The following is a 23456-nucleotide window of genomic DNA, read 5'->3' as shown; positions in this document are numbered from 1 at the left end:
GGTCCTAGTAATCACATAATCACCATTTTTTTGCCAATATAATCACATAATCATTAAATATTTGCTTATCTTTAGTAATCAAATAATCATAAACTAAAAATACAGTCCTAGGTAATCAAATAATCATGAAATATTTGGCTTAATAATCAAATAATCATTAAAAAAACGGCCAAGTAATCACATAATCAAAAACCCCATGAGGGCCCTCCTAGATCTTTATCTGAACAGACTACAGATCAGATAAGATAAAGATAAATCATAGTTTATTACAGTGTCACATATTGATCTACATTAAAATACAGAACCAAAAAAAAAGGATCAATACCCAGCCTATTAAGTCTAACGAGATACATATGTAGACTTATCCATCTTTAGCTAAGGGGTTAAGTTGATGTTCACATGGTTGCGGATTCAATGAGGTCGAATTATTCATTTGCAAGTGAATTATTAATCATCAATGTTTAATTTTTTAGCTTATTTTGACAAAATTGGACCATACTGGCTGCTAAAAGCGAATATTTATTCCACTATTTCACTTTCATTGATGTTTGAACCAAAAAAAAAAATCATATATTTTTTTATTATGTATCTCGTAGCAAGTGCCCCTTTAAGTTCATTTACGGGATGTATGGACTCCCGGATCGCGGCAATATTAGTTGGAAGATCGTTGGAAGATCGGCGCATTAGCTACATAACACGCAGATTTGAGAGTACTCAAAATAACTGGAAGCCAGTTGATTGATTGATCTTTTTACATCCAGTGTCAAATATTTATGCAAGTTAAGGACCGTTGAAAAACACAATTACAATAAATACAACTTGGAGCTAGGTCCTGTGATAGGTGTCGTCCAGGACGAAGGGTTGGAAATTTAAAACTGTCATGCATTGGAAAATGGGGGATTATTGGATAGGAGCAGAAATTTTGCCTTTCAGTAGACCAACTTAGGGCCGTAACTAGCCTCTTATAATAGTGAGGCAAAACAAATTCGCCGAACGTTGCGAGGCGAAAAATATTTGGCGAGGGGTCTGGTGACCGCTCAAGGCTCCCAGAAGCTTTAAGAAAAATAACGCAAAATCGTTCATTCTAAGCGTTTCTTACATTGAAACGCAATTAATTTTGAGCTTTTCTGGTCTCAGAGCAAAAACATATATTCATTGTGATTTAAGACTTTTAGGTTTTACGGGGACAACATTAAAAGTAGACCGATATGTAGGATAAAGCAAAAATCGTCATTCTCATAATCATTAAAACCGGATCTGTCTGTCTGTCTGTCTGTCTGTCTGTCTGTCTGTCTGTCTGTCTGTCTGTCTGTCTGTCTGTCTGTCTGTCTGTCTGTCTGTCTGTCTGTCTGTCTGTCTGTCTGTCTGTCTGTCTGTCTGTCTGTCTGTCTGTCTGTCTGTCTGTCTGTCTGTCTGTCTGTCTGTCTGTCTGTCTGTCTGTCTGTCTGTCTGTCTGTCTGTCTGTCTGTCTGTCTGTCTGTCTGTCTGTCTGTCTGTCTGTTCTTGTCTAGTATTAGACTAGTGCTTAGACTTTTGGTGATTTCTTTATGACTAGATTTAAATAAAATGACAGTGCAGTATTATTCTTTAAGTACTATTACTGCTTTAGTCAACACTGATGACCATCTTGACCTTGTTTTACGGTATTAATGATTATTTTATTGTTGAAGACCCTCCAGCAACTATCAAGATGAGAAATAGGAATAAATCTCTTGTGGACAGTTGTATCATTGGCAATCATACCACATCTTCTTTTTTATATAAAAACTTTGACCATTGATCATTTGTATTTTTTCTATGCATTGACTTTGTGTTAGATTAGGTCCCGAGCACGTTTAATCCATATTCCTTTATTTTCTGTTAAAGGATCTGAACACGACATAATGCATTGCCAAGTTTAATCCGTGAATGTAAAATGTCATATGGCAATACATTGATGTTTTTTATATAGATGATTTCATACAGGAAAATATGTGGTCTTACTTTAATTGAACCCATGTCAGCTATCTAGTTTTATCTAAAAATGAGATCAGTTTTGTATTCTTTGTTATCAAGTTCAATTCTCCATGCAGAAACGACCTTTTTTTCTGTGTCCAGTAGCATAGTATATTCTTAAAATATTTTCTCGCACAATGTCTGGACATCGGTGGACATGTTACATTGCATAACCACGCGTTTACAAATGAAAATCAACACTCAGACTATAGTCATAAAGTAAGACAATAAATGAACAAAAGACAAACCAGGGACACAGAAGTATAAACAATAGTCTTATTATAGACCACCAACTCTGAAAACTAAAAGTAAAATAGAAACATATGGATCACGAAAAACATGCAGGGGCGACATCAGAGAGTGAAGACAATTATAACTTGCTTTTTGCAAGACACTTTCCGTGAAAACAATTTGATATGAAGACAATCTTTTGTTTCAGTTTTTTTTTTAAATTTCCAACATGAGGCACTTGCCTCATTTGCCTCTATGTAGTTACGGCTCTGCCGGCAACTACGATCTCCTCAAAGAGTTGCATTTTCTCTACAACTAAGCATCGGATTTAATGTCCCCATTCTGACAAGACGTGACTGCGTATTTATACATCCTGCACAGCCAAACGGACGACCAACATTGGCCAGTCGGGTGAAGACATAGTGGAAAGTTAGTTGAAAACTAACAATAACTAATTATAAAACTCACATGTGTCTAAGTTAAGGTTCATTCAAGTTTTTGTTGATAGTCTAGAAGTGAAATGAAAGAGGGACGAAAGATACCAAAGGGACAGTCAAACTCATAAATCTAAAACAAACTGACAACGCCATGGCTAAAAATGAAAAAGACAAACAGAAAAACAATAGTATACATGACACAACATAGAAAACTAAAGAATAAACAACACGAACCCCACCAAAAACTAGGGGTGATCTCAGGTGCTCCGGAAGGGTAAGCAGATCCTGCTCCACATGTGGCACCCGTCGTGTTGTTTATGTGATTACAAATCCGGTAAATAGTCTAATTCGGTAGGTCACATTCATGAAAGGGAAGGGGATTGTAGTTACGACGTAAGGAACATATCTGACCTGAACCAAAGTTCTAGTTTATAGTTCTATATAAGGTAAAATCGTAAAAAAAAATCAATTCTATCGAATATTCCATTCACTAAGGACGAGAGACTAGTGTACACATTGCATTCGATAATTAAAGAGTTTGACAACTTCATCTACAGATAACGTTGTTTATTATTTTAAAAAAGAAAAAAAAAAATTTGAAAAAAAATATGTGTAGGCACGTGCCTAAAGTGCCTATAACGGTAGCTACGCCCCTGATTATTTATGTTGAAAGTTGCAGAGTTTTTTGTTGTTTTTCAGAGGAAATAGCTGTAGAACTGCCAATCGTGGAGAGATGTTATATTAATTTGTGTTTTCATGACATTCTGACATTTGTATGATAAATCATGTCAAGTATATGTATTAGTTCCCGAGGGTATCACCAGCCCAGTAGCCAGTACTTCGGTGCTGGCATGAAAATACGGATTTTTTGTGTTATTAAAATTTGCTGTTACAAAATGATAAAAATTATTATAAATTAAGGAATGTATCTCCCTCATGCAAAGCTCTGATTCCTTTCAAGGATCTGGCTATACTTTTTGGACCTTTTGGATTATAGCTCTTCATCTTTTATATACGCTTTGGATTTCAAATATTTTGGCCATGAGCATCACTGAAGAGACATGTATTGTCAAAATGCGCATCTAGTGCAAGAAAATTAATTGGTACCGTTAATTTTATTAATGTTTCTTCAAATTTTATAACCTTTTCAGTGAAAGTTCTATTACCAGTTGAGGCCGTGACATTCCATTTTTGAAGAGGATGACGGAGTAAAGTCTGGAACAATTTTCACCACATTGCCTGTTCTTTGTTCTGTCAATTTTACTTTGTGTGTATACTTTTGTTTATGATTTAAAAGCCACCGCACTCAACTAATGTTTGGACAAACAAATAATTAAACACATCGTTAACGTGGCTCTCCATACACCAAATATAGTTGACATATTGCATACAGTATTTCAAAAACAGACCAAAACACAACAACTTAACTTTTACCACTGAGCAATGAAAATGAGGTCAAGGTCAGATCATGACACCTAGCTGCCAGTTGGACAAGAATACTTCACAACTCTTTCGAGGATGATCCTTAATTGGCCATGTACACTTAACATAGTCCATTGATCAATGTAATGAGGTGGAGGTCAGTGTAAACACGATGTCTGACAGACATGATGACCTTGCAAGGTACACACATGCCAAATAGTTATTGTATTAATCGTGAAATAGAGGCTCTTAAGAACCTGTGTCGCTCACCTTGGTCTATGTGCATATTGACCGTTATGGAATAACCATTTCACAAACGATATCGGACTGCCAGTATGTTCCTTACGTCGTAACTACAATCCCTTCCCTTTCATGAATGTGAGTTACCGAATTAGACTATTTACCGGATTTGTTATCACATAACCAACACGACCGGTGCCACATGTGGAGCAGGATCTGCTTACCCTTCCAGAGCACCTGAGATCACCCCTAGTTTTTCTGGGGTTCGTGTTGTTTATTCTTTAGTTTTCTATGTTGTGTCATGTGTACTATTGTTTGTCTGTTTGCCTTTTCATTTTTAGCCATGGCGTTGTCAGTTTATTTTCGATTTTATATGAGTTTGACTGTCCCTTTGGCGTCTTTCGTCCCCGTCTTTTAAACAAAGGACACAGATGGATTCGTGACAAAACTGTGTTTAGCCACTTTCATTTTTAACAAAAACCATCTGAAAAGTGACATTTTTCGGCATATTTGGTAGATTTTTCATATTTTAGCTTGAATCTGTGCGTTTTTTATGACTAAATCAGCTAAAATCTTTCACATAAACTAATTGATTAAATAAAATAGACACTTAAGTGTTTAAAAAGTGGTCAAGATATGGGTCCTACTAAAATGCGCCCGGGAGCGCCCGGGTGAAGAAAAAGCGCCCGGGGAAAAGAAAAAGCGCCCGGAGAAGAAAATATAGCGCCCGGGGAAAATATATTTATATTTTATTGGCATGAGACACCTTTGTTAAGTTATGAAAATTGATTTATTTTTATTTTAGACAAGTAACTTGCCAATTCAGATAATATATACGTTTGTAATTAAGCACAAAAACAAGTATGAATGTTTCAATTTTAACAATTATATATGAATACTATTTCGAAAGACTGATAATAATGGATCACAGTTTATATGCGGAAGATTTGTAACATGTAAGACATCAAAAGACATGTTTTTCAAAAACGATATGTACCGTAGTTAAAACAAGGGGGTAAAAAGCAGAAGTTTGGTTTAAATTTAAGTCTAAGCATTAAAACCCTGATAACCATAGCCATTGAAACAGTTTTAGTTTTATAAAAAGATATAATACATCTATCTCAGCATCTGTATAAAAAAGTGTTCACCATGCCGTTGCGAAAATATTAGACCTCAGGCACCGATTATTTTTAGTAACAAAATATACATTTTGATCGAGGACAATGTCTTTCATGATTCTTCTATATACTCTTATTTATATTTATTTACTTACTTTAATATACAATTTTGAAATCTAAAATGTAAAAGTACAACACTAGTCTTGAACACTTTAGATGTAGCATCGTACATATCCCCATTTATATTAAGGACAAAACAAGCAATGATTAGTTATTTTTTAAGGAAAAAAAATATTGTTATAAAATATTATTATTTTCTTCTCCCGGGCGCTAATTTTCTTCTCCGGGCGCTAATTTTCCTTCTCCGGGCGCTTTTTCTTTTCCCCGGGCGCTCCCTGGCGCTTTTTAGTAGGACCGCAAAATCTTTCGTCAAATGAACCTGAAATTTGAGGCCAAAATCGGCCCTATACTCCTTTCCTTAAAATAACCAATTCATGGACAGCAACCCAACAACTGGTTGCCTGATTGGTCTGAAAATTTCAGGGCAGATAGATCTTGCCCTGATAAACAATTATACCCTGCCAGATTTGCTCTAAATGCTTTGATTTCAGAGTTATATAAGCCAAAATCTACATTTTACCCGTATGTTCTTTTTTTAGCCATGGCAACCATCTTGGTAAGTTGGCCAGGTCACCGCACACATTTTTAAAACTATATACCTCAATAATGATTGTGGCCAAGTTTGGTTAAATTTGGTCCAGTGGTTTCAGAGGAGAAGATTTTTGTAAAAGTTTACGACGACAACGGACGCCAAGTGATGAGAAAAGCTTACTTGACCCTTTGGGACAAATGGGCTAAAAAGTGAGAAATTACCATTTTGAAAAAATCTTAATTTTGAGTAACACAAGTAAATATGCATGATGAAAAATGGCTGTTTCACAGCCAATGAAAAATTAAATGCATATAACTAACATGTTTAGCTTGATTTTGAACCTGGTAGTTCACTTAGGAGATAACTGTATTGTATTTGAAGCTCCGACATCATCAATTGGGGATTTGATGGTCGCAAATTAAGTTGACTGGCGACGCGTTGATGCCGTGTATATAAGTGACGTTATCCAATCAAAATGAACATTACAAAAACGGTTGTTGGCTTGATTTTGAACCTGATAGTTTACTAAGTTGTAGCATGCTGGAAGACATGAGATCTTACCATGACACATTGATCCAAATCTCTGCAAAGCATGCTTCCTTTTACTTCTAAATGCCTCATGGCTTGCAAAGAAGCAGCAAATATTAATGTAAAAGTATAGTTTCACAGATATAGTCAAATTGTTATAGCTACATTCGTGTCCTCATTTCTTCGATGTGACATTTCTAAAATCACCAGGTTTTATACTTACTTCAGCGACACGATGGGTGCAACATGTAAAATCAGAATCTACTTAAATTCCTTGAGAACCTGAGATCACCCCATGTCTTCAATGGGATGTACTTTTGTCCAGGCTTTTGTTTTATATGTTGTGTTTTTCACTGTTGTGTACTGTTGTTTGTCTTTTGGTTGTTTTTCTATTCTTGTCATGCCATTGTCAGTTTGTTTTTGACTTATGGGTTTGGTAATCCTGTTGGTATCTTTCCCCCGACTGGGGATTAATCTCAGGTCATGACCTTTGGTATGCATGTTTTCCAATTCTTGTCATGCCATTGTCAGTTTGTTTTTGACTTATGGATTTGGTTATTCCATTGGTATCTTTAACCTGACTGGGGATTAATCTCAGGTCATAACCTTTGGTATGCATGTTTTCCAATTCTTGTCAAGGCATTGTGTTTGTTTTCGACTTATGGGTTGGGTTATCCTTTTGGTATCTTTCCCCTGACTGGGAATTAATCTCAGGTCATGACCTTTGGTATGCATGTTTTCCAAATCTTGTCATGGCATTGTACATAGATATAAGAAGATGTGGTGTGAGTGTAAGTTTGTTTTTAATTTGTGGATTACATTATCCTCTTGGTAGCTTTCCTCTCTGTTACCCTGACTGGGGATTAATCTCAGGTCATGACCTTTGGTATGCACAAGTAATGCCCTTGACCAAGTGGTTTTTAAATTGATATAAAATTGTATCCATATTAGGGAGCTACCACTTTGCAGCTATCTTTAAGGGGGAAGATCTTTCTGGATAAACAAGAATGTGCCCTTAGTACACAGAAGTCCGACTCACACTATCATTTTTGATGTTCAGTGTACCATGAAAATGGGGTAAAAACGCCAATTTGGCATTAAAATTAAAAAGATCATATCAAAGGGAACATGTGTATTAAGTTTCCAAATGGATTGGACTTGATAAAAAACAAGAGTGCACACACTGAAATGTCTCGCCTTCTTTACTAATCATTGATATTATATTGATACTCCTAAATATAAAGCTTTATTACGACTGTCACATAAACTTAACATGAACCATGAAAATGAGGTCAAGGTCAGTTGAACCGTATGCCAGGCAGACAGGTACAGCTAACAATGCTTCCATACAACAAATATAGTTGACCTATTGCTTATAGTTTAAGAAAATAGACCAAAACACAAAAACTTAACACTGAGCAATGAACAGTGAAAACCAGGTCACGGTCAAATAAAACCTGCACGACTGACATATAGATCATAAAATATTTCCATACACCAAATATAGTTGACCTATGACATATAGTATTAGATAAAAAGACCAAAACTCAAAAACTTAACTTTGACCACTGAACCATGAAAATGAGGTCAAGGTCAGATGACATCTGCCCGCTAGACATGTACACCTTACAATCATTCCATACAACAAATATAATAAACCTATTGCATAAAGTATGAGAAAAACAGACCAAACACAAAAACTAAACTATAACCACAGAACCATGAAAATGAGGTCAAGGTCAGATGACATCTGCCCACTAGACATGTACACCTTACAATCATTCCATACAACACATAAAGTAAACCTATTGCATAAAGTATGAGAAAAACAGACCAAAACACAAAAACTTAACTATAGCCACTGAACCATGAAAATGAGGTCAAGGTCAGATGACATCTCCCCGTTAGACATGTACACCTTACAATCATTCCATACAACAAATATAGTAAACCTATTGCATAAAGTATGAGAAAAACAGACCAAAACACAAAAACTTAACTATAACCACTGAACCATGAAAATGAGGTCAAGGTCAGATGACACCTGCCAGTTGGACATGTACACCTTACAGTCCTTCCATACATCGAATATACTAGACCTATTGCTTATAGTATCTGAGATATGGACTTGACCACCAAAACTTAACCTTGTTCACTGATCCATGAAATGAGGTCGAGGTCAAATGAAAACTGTCTGACTGGCATGAGGACCTTGCAAGGTACGCACATACTAAATATAGTTATCCTATTACTTACAGTAAGAGAGAATTTAACATTACAAAAAATCCGAACTTTTTTTTCAAGTGGTCACTGAACCATGAAAATGAGGTCAAGGACAATGGACATGTGACTGACGGAAACTTCGTAACATGAGGCATTTATATACAAAATATGAAGCATCCAGGTCTTCCACCTTCTAAAATATATTGCTTTTAAGAAGTGAGCTAACACCGCCGCTGCCGCCGGATCATTATCCCTATGTCGGGCTTTCTGCAACAAAAGTTGCAGGCTCGACAAAACCGCATGTTCATCAATAACTTTTTTTTTATTCTGTATGTAAAGATGTAATACAGTGTATATATATTTCCAAATTTTAATCAAATACAATTAATAGTTCCATATTTTTTTCTTTCATTTGTCACTAACTAATATAGATTTGTAACTTATCTATAAAATGTCAACAACTTTTATATACACGAAATATATATATGAAAATGAGGTCAAGGACAATGGACACAGGGGTGTGGAAATATTTGTTGTAAGCACTTGTCCCCGGGCAAGTGAAACCTAAAATTTTATTGTCCGGAAAAAATTTACTTGCCCTGATGATCCCAATAAATATTGAAGTATTTCTTGTTAGCTAATATATGATTCTTACTTAGCACTGTTGTGCATCACAAATGAAATATATTTGTTTATATGTAAAGGACAATTTTGCAGCAGTTTTTGAATAAAAATTGTAGCCAGCAGGTATACGTACATATACTAAATGTGAGGACAGTGATTGAAGAAAGGTAAACTAAATAATAACTATTGCATGATTTTGTGGTGTTTCTCTCAACTGACACACTTGTTTTTTTCTTGATTATTTATCATTGTCTTGATGGGCAATTAATGCGTCCCTTTTATTTTCCACTTGACAACAAATAATGTTGACATTTCATCTATAAGTAGGACAAAAACTTAATTTATTTTCCGAATTTCCATAGATAGCCAGGGGCAATCTGATATCCATGGTCTGAAATTCTCGCTTTCTTTTTTTTTTTAAATACTCTAGCTGTGTCCTCCATCTGCATTTAAGGTTTTCTACTCGACTCATGACTCTTTTTGTCTTGCTTGTCCACCTTTTTATTATGTAAATTTATCGTCATGAACATTGATGTTTTTACTTGCTGAACATTGGTTTCTTTTACATAAATTAAACAGCTTTATACGTTTTGAAATTAGTTTTATGTTTTTGTTGGATTTGAACTTTGTCTTGAATATTTTTTTACTCGTCCACGGGCAACCAAGACAAAAATAATTATTTGTCCGGTTGTTCAAATGTACGAGTCGGGCGAGTCGGGCATAGCATTTCCACACCCCTGATGGACATGTGACTGACGGAAACTTCGTAACATGAGGCATCTATATATATATACAAAATATGAAACATCCAGGTCTTCCACCTTCTAAAATAAATAGCTTTTAAGAAGTGATCTAACACCACCGTTGCCGTAGCCGCAGCCGGATCTCTATCCCTAAGTCGAGCTTTCTGCAACAAAAGTTGCAGGCTCGACAAAAAACCATGACTGAAAACTTTAACCAGAAGTGGGACAGACAAACCGACAGGCGACATACCAATGGATGCACAGAAAAAAAAAATAATGCCCCTAGGTGGGGCATAAAATAGAATTAGGAGGATTTAGGAGTACCTAAAAAATGCACAAATAAGCCTGTCAATCAGCCTAGAGATAAAAAGAGAAAACAAAATTATTCATAAACAGAGTTTATTTGGAACCATAAACATCTTTAAGAGGTGTATCAATGATTTAAACATGAAAGTTATGTAAAATAATTTATATTGACACCTCCCAAACTGACATGTAAAATTTTATTTTTTTAAAATAATTTTCAAATATAAAAAAGGGTTTTTCAACTTAAAATTTAAGGTTGACGAAAAATATAATAAAACTATTAATTGGTTAACATAATATTAGAAAAATAGAAATAAAAGTATAACTGGTATTGAAAAATAAGGTGATTTTTAAAATCACACTTGTACACAAATTAATTTAAAAATCTTAGAAAAGTTGTCAGAAAATAAATTCATAAAATTTTAAATGAATAAATAAAAAATATAGCTTAAATATATTTACTTTATTAACAGTAACAAAACTTCATCCAAAATAGCTTAAGCACATTTTTTTTTCAAAGTAAACAGCATTTTACATTTGATATTATGCAAATTAATCTTTACTAATTATCTCCCCTTACATTTAATCAGCTTCACTTAACATTAATGGCAAGACTCTAAATATAAACGGCAATGAGGACTTTTATAAATATAAATCTATTTATAACTTAATGTTTTGAAATGTCTGAAAACAGAGAAGTATGATCTCTATTTAAAGGACAGTGGATTTTCCTAATGTAAATAATATAGAATTTTCTGAAAAAAAACACCATTTTGCTTTTGATTTATAAATTTAGGTTGAATCTTTTTTAAAGCCATATATAAAAAAAATTTCTTCCAATTCAGTTTGAACAGGTTAAGAATATATCTTTCATAAGAATAAACTGACATCTCATTCATTCATTCTTGGATGAAAATGATCAGAACCCTTTCAGATCAGTACAAGATTATAAACCTAAACATATCTATAAAAATCTAAAAATAGATTTCCATCATTTTGATAGAACCTATTTTACAGAAAAATGTGCTGAAGCTTAAAGCAAAGATTGTATTGAAAGACTCCATTTTGGACGGATTACATATAAAAGAAAACATTTTACACAATAAAATCAACAATAAGACATATAAAATCTATAAAAACTACTTAACAATGATGATTGCATTCAAATCTTCAACAATACAGTTAGGTTCAGATGATACATACTTAATTATATATATATGGTTTAACCAACTTCCAACATGTGTTAAAATGTTTTTGTTTCAGAATCTATTTTACTGGAATGTAAGGTTTGTGACAGGCATTAAGAGCTAGGTGATAAGTACTGTACCCAAAATGGCAGAAAAGTTCTTTCTGAAAAAAACCATAAAATTCTCGATTTTTTTATGAAATTTTCTACTCAAGAAATAATTACCCAAACACGGAAGGTAATTTGTATTTACAAACCTAAATAAATTTACTAGTACATGTAATTGAAAATAAGAAGGATGCTGATTTGGACTTTCAAAATAATCACTTGGAAATTACTGGTAATTATTCTAAACACATTCGAATGTTTCATCTGCTCCCAACTGTAGATAAATAAACAATTACATTGATTCATAAACAACAAAGTTAATATCAAGTAGCAGCAATATGATTGGACAATATCAGTAAAAATCTGACCAATGAAATGTAAGCTAACTAAATTGGCACTATGAACATCAATTTTTTTTTTGTTACTTGGCACTGAAATTCTATTGGCTTTTTATTTAAACTTTTAATTTCCCTAAATAGTTTTTTTAAATCATTTTTATCATGATCTTAGAGCTAAATATTAAATCCTTTAATATATAACATATAAAATACATGTTTTATAAATACTGACATTTTAAAATCAATTAAAGTTTCTTGTTCATCATCCATCTAAATACATCAACAACTTATCCATTGGCCGAACTTTTAACATGTGAATATGTGCATGTTTAAAAACTACAGTATAAATAAAAGCATGTGAATCATCAATATAAATAAGCATTATAAATGCAAAATATACATATAAAATGCGAAATATCATATAAATGCAAAATAAAGTGTATTTTTCATAAATAAAAAAAAAAGATAAAAAAATAACTTTCCATTTGAGACAATACTACTGTGTTTAACCTCGCAAGGTCACATCAGGTTAGATTACTGTGGTGTCATATTTTTGTACTTTTAAAAGTATAAAAATATTTTTTTTCAAGTTTATTTTAAAAATTCTTTCACCTACTATATATATCTGCTATCAAGAACCATAACTCTTTTTAACAATCAACAAAATATCACAGAAAAGCTTTCTTTGCACTCGATCATCTTTATGGTAACAAAAATAGGGACCATCTCAAAATATATTTTTTCTTCCTGAACATAGTTTTCATATCAATCTGAATAAAATCTCAATTTCCAATGAAAAAAAGAGCAGTTGATGGTTTAGATTTCAAATATATAGAATTAATGATTTTTTGACAAATCCCAGAATGACATAGCTATTTTGATTAAGTATAAAAATCCAAACCAATTTTCAACTAGCGACACTAAAACCTATTTAATTTCAAGAGTTCAATTAAAAAACTTTTAAAATCTGTTGAATTCAACCAAAACCAGTTCAATAATAGAAATTAGGCCATAAATAATGGCTTTATTTCACGAGTTCAAATTCTGGATCGTTCAACACAAACCAATTAAAAACAGGCTATGAAACATCACCAGGCGCTGTTAATTATGTATATTGGCATATATACTATATTTTTATGCCAAACCAATTCAATAATTGAAAGTATAACACTAATACTGGTTTAATTTCAAGAGTTCAAATTCTGGGACGTCCAAGCCGAACCAATTTAATAATTCAAAATATGAGAACACAAAGGCTTCTGTAATGTTATGTGAATGATCAAGTCCTCGAGCCTCTACTTGTAATGTTCGATTAAATTTAAGTCTCGCTTCCATCTCTGCTTGTTTCCTCGCCATTTCTTCTGCAAGTCTTCTAGCTTCTTCCATTGCTCGCTTGGCTTCTTCTTCTCGCCTTATTCTAAAATATATCAAAATACAATTAACCCTATTCTCTTTAAAGTCATATGAAACGAGTGACAGGTGAAAAATATTGTTTATCCAATTCTTGAACCAATGCATTTATATATCATAAACTTAGTTTAAAACTTTTCTTAGTCTTCTGCACATGATTTAATCATTTTTTACTCAAATATATCGTATAATCGTCATTTTTTTTTTCTCTCGGTCTGTTATGATTTTTAAACAAGTATGGCAGCTCATTAAATGCTGTGTTTTGAATCTGAATGTTACCGATTGTCACCTTATAGTAAACAATCAACAAAGAAACATGGATATTGAGCACGTGTTTAACATGTATCATCCGATAATAGTTTATTTCAGTGAAGTGCCACGTTAAGGTCACTTTGCATACGGAAAATATGTTGGTGAATTGCTTGCTGGAAGCAAGCAATTTAGTAAGTAAACTTCTTCTAAATGTGGACAAATTAAAGAATTGTCTTCAGAAAAAAGTATATGTACATAAGTTTAATAATGAAAACTATCCATCTTATTATAAAAAAAACATATGCATATTTTTTTTTAATTTGAGGTTTCATACGACTTTAATTATATTAATTCCATACAGAAAGCCCTTTCATGGGGGTTCTATTTAATCACATAATCTCAATTTTTTTGCCAATATAATCAAAGGGGCATAACTTTTTAAAAATAATTGATTACTGATTTTCAAATTCGTTCAAGACATTGCAGTTAACTACCTATGATACTAGTTTCATAACAAGAATGTGTCCATAGTACATGGATGCTCCCTCATTTTCTATGCTTAATAGACTGTGAAAATGGGGTAAATTCTCTAATTTGGCATTAAAACTAGAAAGATCATACCATAGGGAACATGTGTACTAAGTATTAAGTTGATTGGACTTCAACTTCATCAAAACTACCTCGACCAAAAACTTGAACCTGAAGCGTAAAAAACGGACGAACGAACAAATAGACAGACGGACGGAATGGACGCACAGACCAGAAAACATAATGCCAACAAATGGGGCATAAAAATAATAAAAGTATGTCCTTAATCTTACCTGTCTTCCTCTTCCTTTCTTTTCCTTTCCTCTTCCTCTAATTTCTTCTTTCTCTCATACTCCAACCTCTCTTCCTCCGCCATCTTTGCCATCATTTCTTCTTCTTCTTTCCTTTTTTCTTCTTCCTCTCTCTGTTTTTCTAACATCTCCTCTACAAAAACAATGTCAAATATTTTTTAGTTTTTTCCTTTTTTTCTCTTAAATATTTTTCATGGACATACCAACGAAAAAAACAAAACTATAAACCATGTCTGAAAATGAAATTTAAGTATACATGTATAAGGCTTAGAACATGTAGAAATCAAGGTTTTGGCAAGCACTTCTTTCCTGTTTCAAGCTAAATCCAAATAAATTATAGACAATGTATGGTTGTTCCTTTCATACAAGAACTCTAAAAATTGTTGGTAATGAAATATTTTGAGTAGAAAACGACAGCATAAGCTTCACAACAATATCAACACTATAACATTATAGGACTGCTAACATTTCAGAACATGCACGAATTAAACATTTGCCACCAACAAACAATCGAAAGATTGATCTATGTGAATCCACACTAGATAATTTGTTCTCATGCAAAACATGCATGAAACATTTGCCACCAACAAACAATCGACAGATTGATCTATGTGAATCCACACTAGATAATTTGTTCTCATGCAAAACATGCATGGAACAATTGCCTCTGGATGTTGAGCAACAAACAATCGACAGATTGATCTATGTGAATCCACACTAGATAATTTGTTCTCATCCAAAACATGCATGAAATATTTGCCACTGGACCCCAAGCAACAAACCATCGACAGATCGATCTATATGAAATAACATTCAGTCAACTTGTCTTACCATAACGTTTCTGTTCCTCCTCAGCTTGTTTTCTCTTCATTTCTTCCAGTTTACGTTGATATTCCTCCTTCCTTCTTCTCTCCTTTTCTGCCTCAGCTTTTTGTTTGGCCATTTTCTCCTCTTCTAACTGTGCCTCTCTTTCTCTCTCTTCATCTTCTTCCATTTTTCTTTGTCTACAAAAGTGTTTAAATTATATGTGAAAGATGTTGTTTTAAACTTGTTCAAAAGCCTAACTGCAAGCATTCTTAAGTGACAACATAAAACAAGAATGTGTCCTCAGTACACGAATGCCCCACTCACACTATCATTTTCCATGTTCAGTGGACCGTGAAATTGGGGTAAAAACTCTAATTTGGCATTAAAATTAGAAAGATCATATCATAGGGGACATGTGTACTAAGTTTGAAGTCGATTGGACTTAAACTTCATCAAAAACTACCTTGACCAAAAACTTTAACCTGAAGCGGGACAGACGGACGGACAAACGAACGGACAGACGGACGGACGCACAGACCAGAAAACATAATGCCCCTCTACTATCGTAGGTGGGGCATAAAAATCAATGAAGGATAAAAAACTTAATTCAAATAGTTTGGGGGTGGGGTCATAATTGCTGCAAGTTTTGTTTAATTGACATCGATTTTATATATATCCTTATTGGTCAATCAATTTTTCCCAACTTAATTTAAGAAGGGGGATGGGGGGGGGGGGGGGTAGATGGGTCAGTGAAAAAATAAGGTTACTGTGGATTCATTATTGTTTCGTTGGATACCAATTTTCGTGGATTTCGTGGGTACAGGTGAACCACAAATTTAAATGTTCACTGAATTACAAATTTTCCATTGGCTTGTATGTGGACATTAGCACAACCACGGTATTAAATATCCACGAAAGTGCAACTTTTCCTTAATCCACGAAAATAAATGAATCCACTGAGTGATGATACTGGTCTCTATATTCATAGTACAGCTTTATGAGGATGAGTTATGGTTCCCAAACCTTGCTGGTCTACACAGTATTAAGTTCTTATTACCAACAGCTTTTTCATGACAATTTACATGTTATAGTTTGTTTGTATTTATAGATTATTGTTGATCATCTCAACGAGAATGATTTTCTTGCTTGAGCCAGCACAGCGAAAGTAAGAAAAGCAATGGAGTTGAGATGACCAATGCTAAAATTGAGAATGGAAATGGGGAATGTGTCAAAGAGACAACAACCCGCCCAAATAAAAAACAACAGCAGAGGGTCACCAACAGGTCTTCAATGTAGCGAGAAATTCCCGCACCCGGAGGCGTCCTTCAGCTGGCCCCTAAACAAATATATACTAGTCCAGTGATAATGCCATACTAATTTCCAAATTGTACACAAGAAACTAAAATTAAAATAATACAAGACTAACAAAGGCCAGAGGCTCCTGTCCCAATAAATAACAACAGACTACTAGCAGTTAACTGACATGCCAGCTCCAGACTTCAACTAAACTGACTGAAAGATTATGATTTCATCATATGAACATCAGGCACAATCCTTCCCGTTAGGGGTTTAGTATCATACCATCATAACATATATGATTAGACCGTTGGTTTTCCCGTTTGAATGGTTTTACACTAGTAATTTTGGGGCCCTTTATAGCTTGTTGTTCGGTGTGAGCTAAGGCTCCGTGTTGAAGGCCGTACTTTAACCTATAATGGTTTACTTTTTAAATTGTTATTTGTATGGAGAGTTGTCTCATTGGCACTCACACCACATCTTCCTATATCTAATAACCCGTGTCATGCCAACAACTGTTTTTAGAATAAATGTGTTTAGTTCCGATGCAAAGACCTTATCAGTGACTCAATATTAACGCCAAAATATGCAATCTTTAATGACTTGACAACAGTATCGTAATTATATCCCTTCTTAATAAGTCTATTCAAAGGTTTTGTAAGTTTCTGAGGTGAACTATCTGTTTATCGCTATGTTAACTATGACGACGTTGTCCATTTCATGTCAACGCCACATGCCCCCTCAGTTTCTAACGATAATTTTTCATATCGTTCGACTCTCAGCTGAGAAAGGAAATTATCAGTCAGCGAGATCAAAGGAAAATTTCTTAAAATAGCGATAATAAAACTTCATTTCATATAGATCTTCAACAAAGCGAGAAAATCGTGCAATCCTTTTCTTAAGGGGGTAGACCTTGGTTCAGGGAGATAACTCTTTAAATCATCAGTACGTTTGTGTCAACCATTTTCAAAAATATATTCTAAGCTTCTAGGTTACATAGATTATTTTCAATCTGTTTCAGGTAAATGCTTAAAATACATTGATGAACTTGACTTTTACAAACGCTTAACTGATTTAAAGAGTTATCTCCCTGAACCAAGGTCTACCACCTTAAACATACCGTTTTGCATCTAGTGTTTTGCGTCTCTCAGCCTCCATTTCCCTCTTAAGTTGTTCAGCCCTTTCATGTTCATCTCTTTCCCTTCTTGCTTGTTCTTCTTTCTCTCGTCTTTTCCTTTCCACGTCTTCTTTACGCTTGGCAGCTTGTGCGGCTCGCTTGGCCGCCCTGGCTTCACGATTGGAAATCATTCGTAATCTAGCTGCTTCATCCTAAAAATGATTTGCAAGATTAAGAATCGTTAGTTATATAAAAAAAGAAAATATGGTAAGTTTATTTTACAACTGAAATATTCATAAACAGTCTTTGGTTCAGCTGTCATAAAAAATCATCGATAAACTGTAATTTCATTTATTTTCGTGAATACCAATTTCCGTGGATTAAGGAAAATTTGTATGTTCATAGATATTTGATTTCGTGGTTTTGCCGAAATCTGCTTACTAGCCTATATAAAATGTGATATTCGTTGAACATTTAATTTCGTGGTTTACCTGTTCCCACGTATACCACGAAAATTGATATCCAACAAATAATAATGAATCAACAGTACTGTAAGGTTTTTATTATTGCGAAAAATGCGAAAGAGTTGTAAACGCAATTAATAATTTAAATAATTTAAACTCCCATTTTGAAATATTTTATACATGTATGAATTAAACAGAATTTTTTTTGAAATCGTAAAAATAAACTTACATTTAAGTCTAAAATAACAAAATCGCAATAATAAATGCACGTAATAATTTCTGAATTTAGAGTAACCATATTGAATAGTTAGGACTAATCTCCATGCACGAAATAATTTCTGAATTTACAGTAACCTAAGCCATAATGAATAGTTAAAGTCCTATCAGACTTAATCTCCCTTTCAACATCTAAAGATCGGAAGACAATTCAAAGTACCCTAAGAATTTGCCAATTTTTTTTTACTGAGGAATAAATATAAGTTTAACCAAGAGAAGGATGTATATATATAAGCAAATGTGAAACTTACCAAATGAAATATTTATCCAGTAAAATTATGTGTAAAAACAAGAGGCTGTCACAACGACAGCAAACCGGATTTATTAATATTTATTTGTGTCCTGGCAATATCACAAGAACCATTACTGATGAATGGTGAAAGTGAAAATCGTCAATATCAAATTTGACCTCCATTTTGTCATCAGTATCAACATCTTAAAATTTGAAAAGCTTAGATTGAATGGTTCATGAGTAAATGCAACAACATGAATGGAAACGCCATTTCACAATCTTTCAATAACCATAACTCCTGAACGGTAAAAGTCAAAATGGTCATTATTGAACTTGACCTCTAATTTGCCATCAGTAACAACATATAAAAATTTCAAAAGCTTTGGTTGAATGGTTCATGAGAAAATGCACGGACACGACTGGAAACACCATTTTTCAATCTTTCAAGAACCATAACTCCTGAACGGTAAAAGTCAAAATCGTCATTATTGAACTTGACCTCTATTTTGTCATCAGTAACAACATATTAAAATTTGGAAAGCTTTGGTAAAACAGTTCATGCGTAAATGCACGAACACGACTGGAAACACCATTTTTCAATCTTTCAAGAACCATAACTCCTGAACGGTAAAAGTCAAAATCGTCATTATTAAACTTGACCTCCATTTTGTCATCAGTAACAACATATTAAAATTTGGGAAGCTTAGGTAGAACAGTTCATGCGTAAATGCACGGACACGACTGGAAACTCCATTTTTCAATCTTTCAAGAACCATAACTCCTGAACGGTAAAAGTCAAAATCGCCATTATTGGACTTGATCTCTATTTTGTCATCAGTAACAACATATTAATATTTGGAAAGCTTAGGAAGAACAGTTCATGCGTAAATGCAGGGACACGACTGGAAACTCCATTTTTCAATCTTTCAAGAACCATTACTCCTGAACGGTAAAAGTCAAAATCGCCATTATTGAACTTGACCTTCATTTAGTTGTCAGTAACAACATATTAAAATTTTAAAAGCTTTGGTTGAACGGTTCATGAGTTAATGCACGGACAACATTTGATTCCCGCCCGCCCGCCCGACCGACCGACCGCCCGCCCGACCGCCCGCCCGACCGCCCGCCCGCCGTACATCCCCAAATCAATAACCGACATTTTTGTCACAAAAATCCGGTTAATAATATAAATACGTAAATCTCTATTCATACACTAACTCCTTAATTCTGCTTTATGTTTAAAATTTAAAAAAAAAAAAACAAAAAAAAAACACACACACACACACCAAAAATAGTTCAAGTTTGTGCAGAAAGTTACAATTATATTAAATAATTAAATATTCTCTCACAACTTGCATGCCACACAGTAATAAAATATTACAACAGTTATTATTTGAAATGGTGTAGTCAATTAAAATATGATTTTTAATTAAAATATTGACTTTAGTTCAATAAAATTATAATGATTTTTAAATCATTTAACTTCAGACATGGCAGATCATTTTCAATTATATCTTAATATTTTAAATCTTAACACAAATATGACTTTTAAGTATCTAATTTCAAATTTCCAGTTTTCAATTACAAATTTTAAAGGTGTCATTTTTGTTAACCCATCACATTTCCTCTTTGTAAATTAATAGATCATTAGATGTTATCAAAAGAAATTAAAAAATTATATCAAATTGTTAAAAAAATATTATTATAAATATTTTAATTGCTTTATCATTGTAGCAATAAATATTGCTTTATTGTTGTAAAGAATTAAATAACTGAAAATTAAAATGCACTTTAAGAAAAGCATTCAATCCATGCATACTTATAACACCTCTAATTTAAAGTGAAAAATCTTTTCGTGCTGCAAAAGATCTTTTTAAATGAAGACAAACACAGCTGGGTCCGCCATATTTCTGACTGATTTATTGGATTATGTTCATTGTTGAATATCAAGCAGTAAATATTACATGCATATTCAAAATGATGCATTTGTCAGACTTAGAGCTGACATTCATTTGTTTTAATTGCAAAGCAGCAAATCAGAAAACACCAAGATTTTTTTCCATCAAGAAATGTATCATACCATATTAAGTTCATGCATTTGAGGCAGACATTTTTTTTAGCTTAAGTATAATCATTATCAAAGTTGTGATTTAATCATTTCAAGCCTCACAAAAGCATAATAAAATGTAATGCAATTTAATAAATCATTAAAATTGTGTCAAGCACAAGCAAATTGAGCCCTAATGCCCCTTAAGTCAATAAAAATGTCATTTGACATTCATAATAAAAGTGAATCCTCACAGGTTTACATTTAAGCAAGTTTAACCTTCCTCAACAGAGTTATCTCCCCTAATGCACAGGATAATTTCATGAAGTTAATACTTTCTTACAACTTTTGATTCATTTTGCAAGTATATAATAATATTAATAATAATAAATTCTATAATTTATTAGTTTGAAAAACAAAATCAAATTCAACAATAACTCAGAAATTAGCAAAAAAAAAAGGAAAAAACTTTAATTGTTTTTAAAAATTCAAAATTACAAAAATGTTGGTGCTATTTCCTTGTTTAATAACTGCAATTATCAGTGTGACATTGATTGATTGACAATAGCTTTACATTACATCTTTATTTATTTATTCTAATTTTAAATTGCAATCCAATAATATTTCTAAGGGGAGATAACCTTACATAAGTGAAGTAAGTCATGATGTGTGAAAATATGTAAAAAAAAAATCATTCAAAACCATGCTTTTTACCTTTGTCCTTGGCTTTTAAGATAAAACAATTAGTTTTTATGTAAAATTTATGTAAAGTATATGTATTATGACCAGTATTATCAAATAAATGTCTCCATATTCAAATAAAGTCTAGTCACATGTGCAGTAAATTTCCTTTAAATAAATGTCAAAATTTGAACTTGTGTGAAAATGAAGATTTTATCAGTAACAATTGCTACTCATGTTAAATAAAAATGCTCAATTGGTTGGTATCCCACTTTATTATAATAGAATAATTGTCTGAAACAAATTATCATCCGGTTTATAAATGTTGAAACTTTTATATGCACCAGTACCTGTTCAGACTCCAATGATTTCAAACTTCAAGAAGCTTGGAGCTATCTGACAGACTTCATCCAAATGGATTATGAAGAAAACATATTGCAGCCTTTCATATAAACAGTTCAGATTTGAATACCTTGGAAATATATATGTTTTCTTCCACTACTGTGGGCATACAACTTCAGTAAAACCTGACTAAACCAAACCCTTTCAGGACATTAGATTTTGTTCTGTTTTGGCAGGTTTTTGGTTTCATCAGGTTCACAATGCATTAAATGTGATATGATTGGTCTACAGAACAACTTTGGAATAGACAGGTTTTCAGTTTATTCAGGGTTCGGTTTAATCAGGTTTCACTGTACATGTATTATGATGATAATAATTGAAAGCTTACTTCTTTTTCTGTGGTAAGTAAAAATATTGAAGATAATCATACCTCTATTTTGAGGGAAACAAACGTGTACGCCATTTTGAACCAATTTGATAATATCTTCTTAGTTCTACACAAGTTTCTTTTTTTAAACTATGAAATTTGTATGATCACTACTTGAACTGACACTCGAAATTTATATGATAAGGCCACACATAAAACATTTAATTTTGTTCCTATAAACATTGTAGGATTGTATTTTTTTCTTCAAAGCACTAAAAAGATTTGTATTCTATGAGCTACCTTCGATAGAAACCAACCTTATGCAAGTGCAGAGTATACATAAACGATATTAACTGATAATTCATTCTGGAACATACAAATACCAAATAAAAGATGAATTTTTGACTGGTTTGTAGTTTTCTTATATCAACTCAATTTTCAAACAGTTACAGAGATTTGTTCCACCTGCAATTGGTTAACTCAGATGGATTGATATTTATTTATTTAATGAATGACTATAATATCTTTTCTGTCTATTCGAAATAACATCAAAAATGTGGTGAATGGTACATGAAATAACCCACGTAAAGTGTGCACCACATTTTTTATGTTATTTTGAATAGACAGAAAAAAATATTATAGTCAGTTCTTATAATTTAATTCTAATTTAAATTCCATTTTTAACCAGAGTAAACCATGAAAAAAACGTTGTTGACGTCATAGTTACATGACCAAATTATGTCTATGAGCTGATAAACAAAACAACATTAGTCAATCAGAAGACTTGTTTCATCCAAACCTAATTTATTTATGTATAAGATCAATCCTATCTGACTAAGCTCATATATAATCATTCCTTTTGAAAAGGAATTTACCAACTGCGAAAAAAACACCTTTTTATTTAATATAAGGCCTCAATATATATCATAATACCAAGGTGTAATAAATATTCTGTGTATTATAAAATTATGAATAATAATAAAGTTAATTGTTATCTAAACATACTTGTTTTATGATGTTATAAGAGTTTATAATGATCACTTCAAGTTTAAAACAGTTTCATATTGTGGTTTGAGTTAAAAGGGGTTATAAATGTTAGGTGTTTTTGATTGACTGATAATTTGGTGATTTGCATCACAACAGACAGAAAGGCCTAGCCATAGCTAGACAAACAA

General features: G+C 32.9%; 1 protein-coding gene across 1 annotated transcript in view; it reads right to left on the bottom strand.

The window, feature by feature from the left end:
- Positions 1 to 10595: 10595 nt before the first annotated feature.
- Positions 10596 to 23456, bottom strand: part of LOC143059822 (uncharacterized) — a 107472-nt gene continuing 94611 nt past the window's right edge. The window contains exons 30-33 of the mRNA XM_076233394.1: positions 17876 to 18084; positions 15484 to 15656; positions 14635 to 14785; positions 10596 to 13568 (exon numbers count right to left, since the gene is read on the bottom strand). Of these exons, the coding sequence (XP_076089509.1) occupies positions 13322 to 13568; positions 14635 to 14785; positions 15484 to 15656; positions 17876 to 18084 (780 nt within the window). The 3' untranslated portion in view covers positions 10596 to 13321. The remainder of the gene's footprint in view (positions 13569 to 14634; positions 14786 to 15483; positions 15657 to 17875; positions 18085 to 23456) is intronic.

The sequence above is a fragment of the Mytilus galloprovincialis genome, chromosome 14 (genome assembly GCF_965363235.1).
Source record: "Mytilus galloprovincialis chromosome 14, xbMytGall1.hap1.1, whole genome shotgun sequence".
NCBI lineage: Eukaryota > Metazoa > Mollusca > Bivalvia > Mytilida > Mytilidae > Mytilus > Mytilus galloprovincialis.
This window is presented reverse-complemented; position numbering and strand designations above follow the sequence as displayed.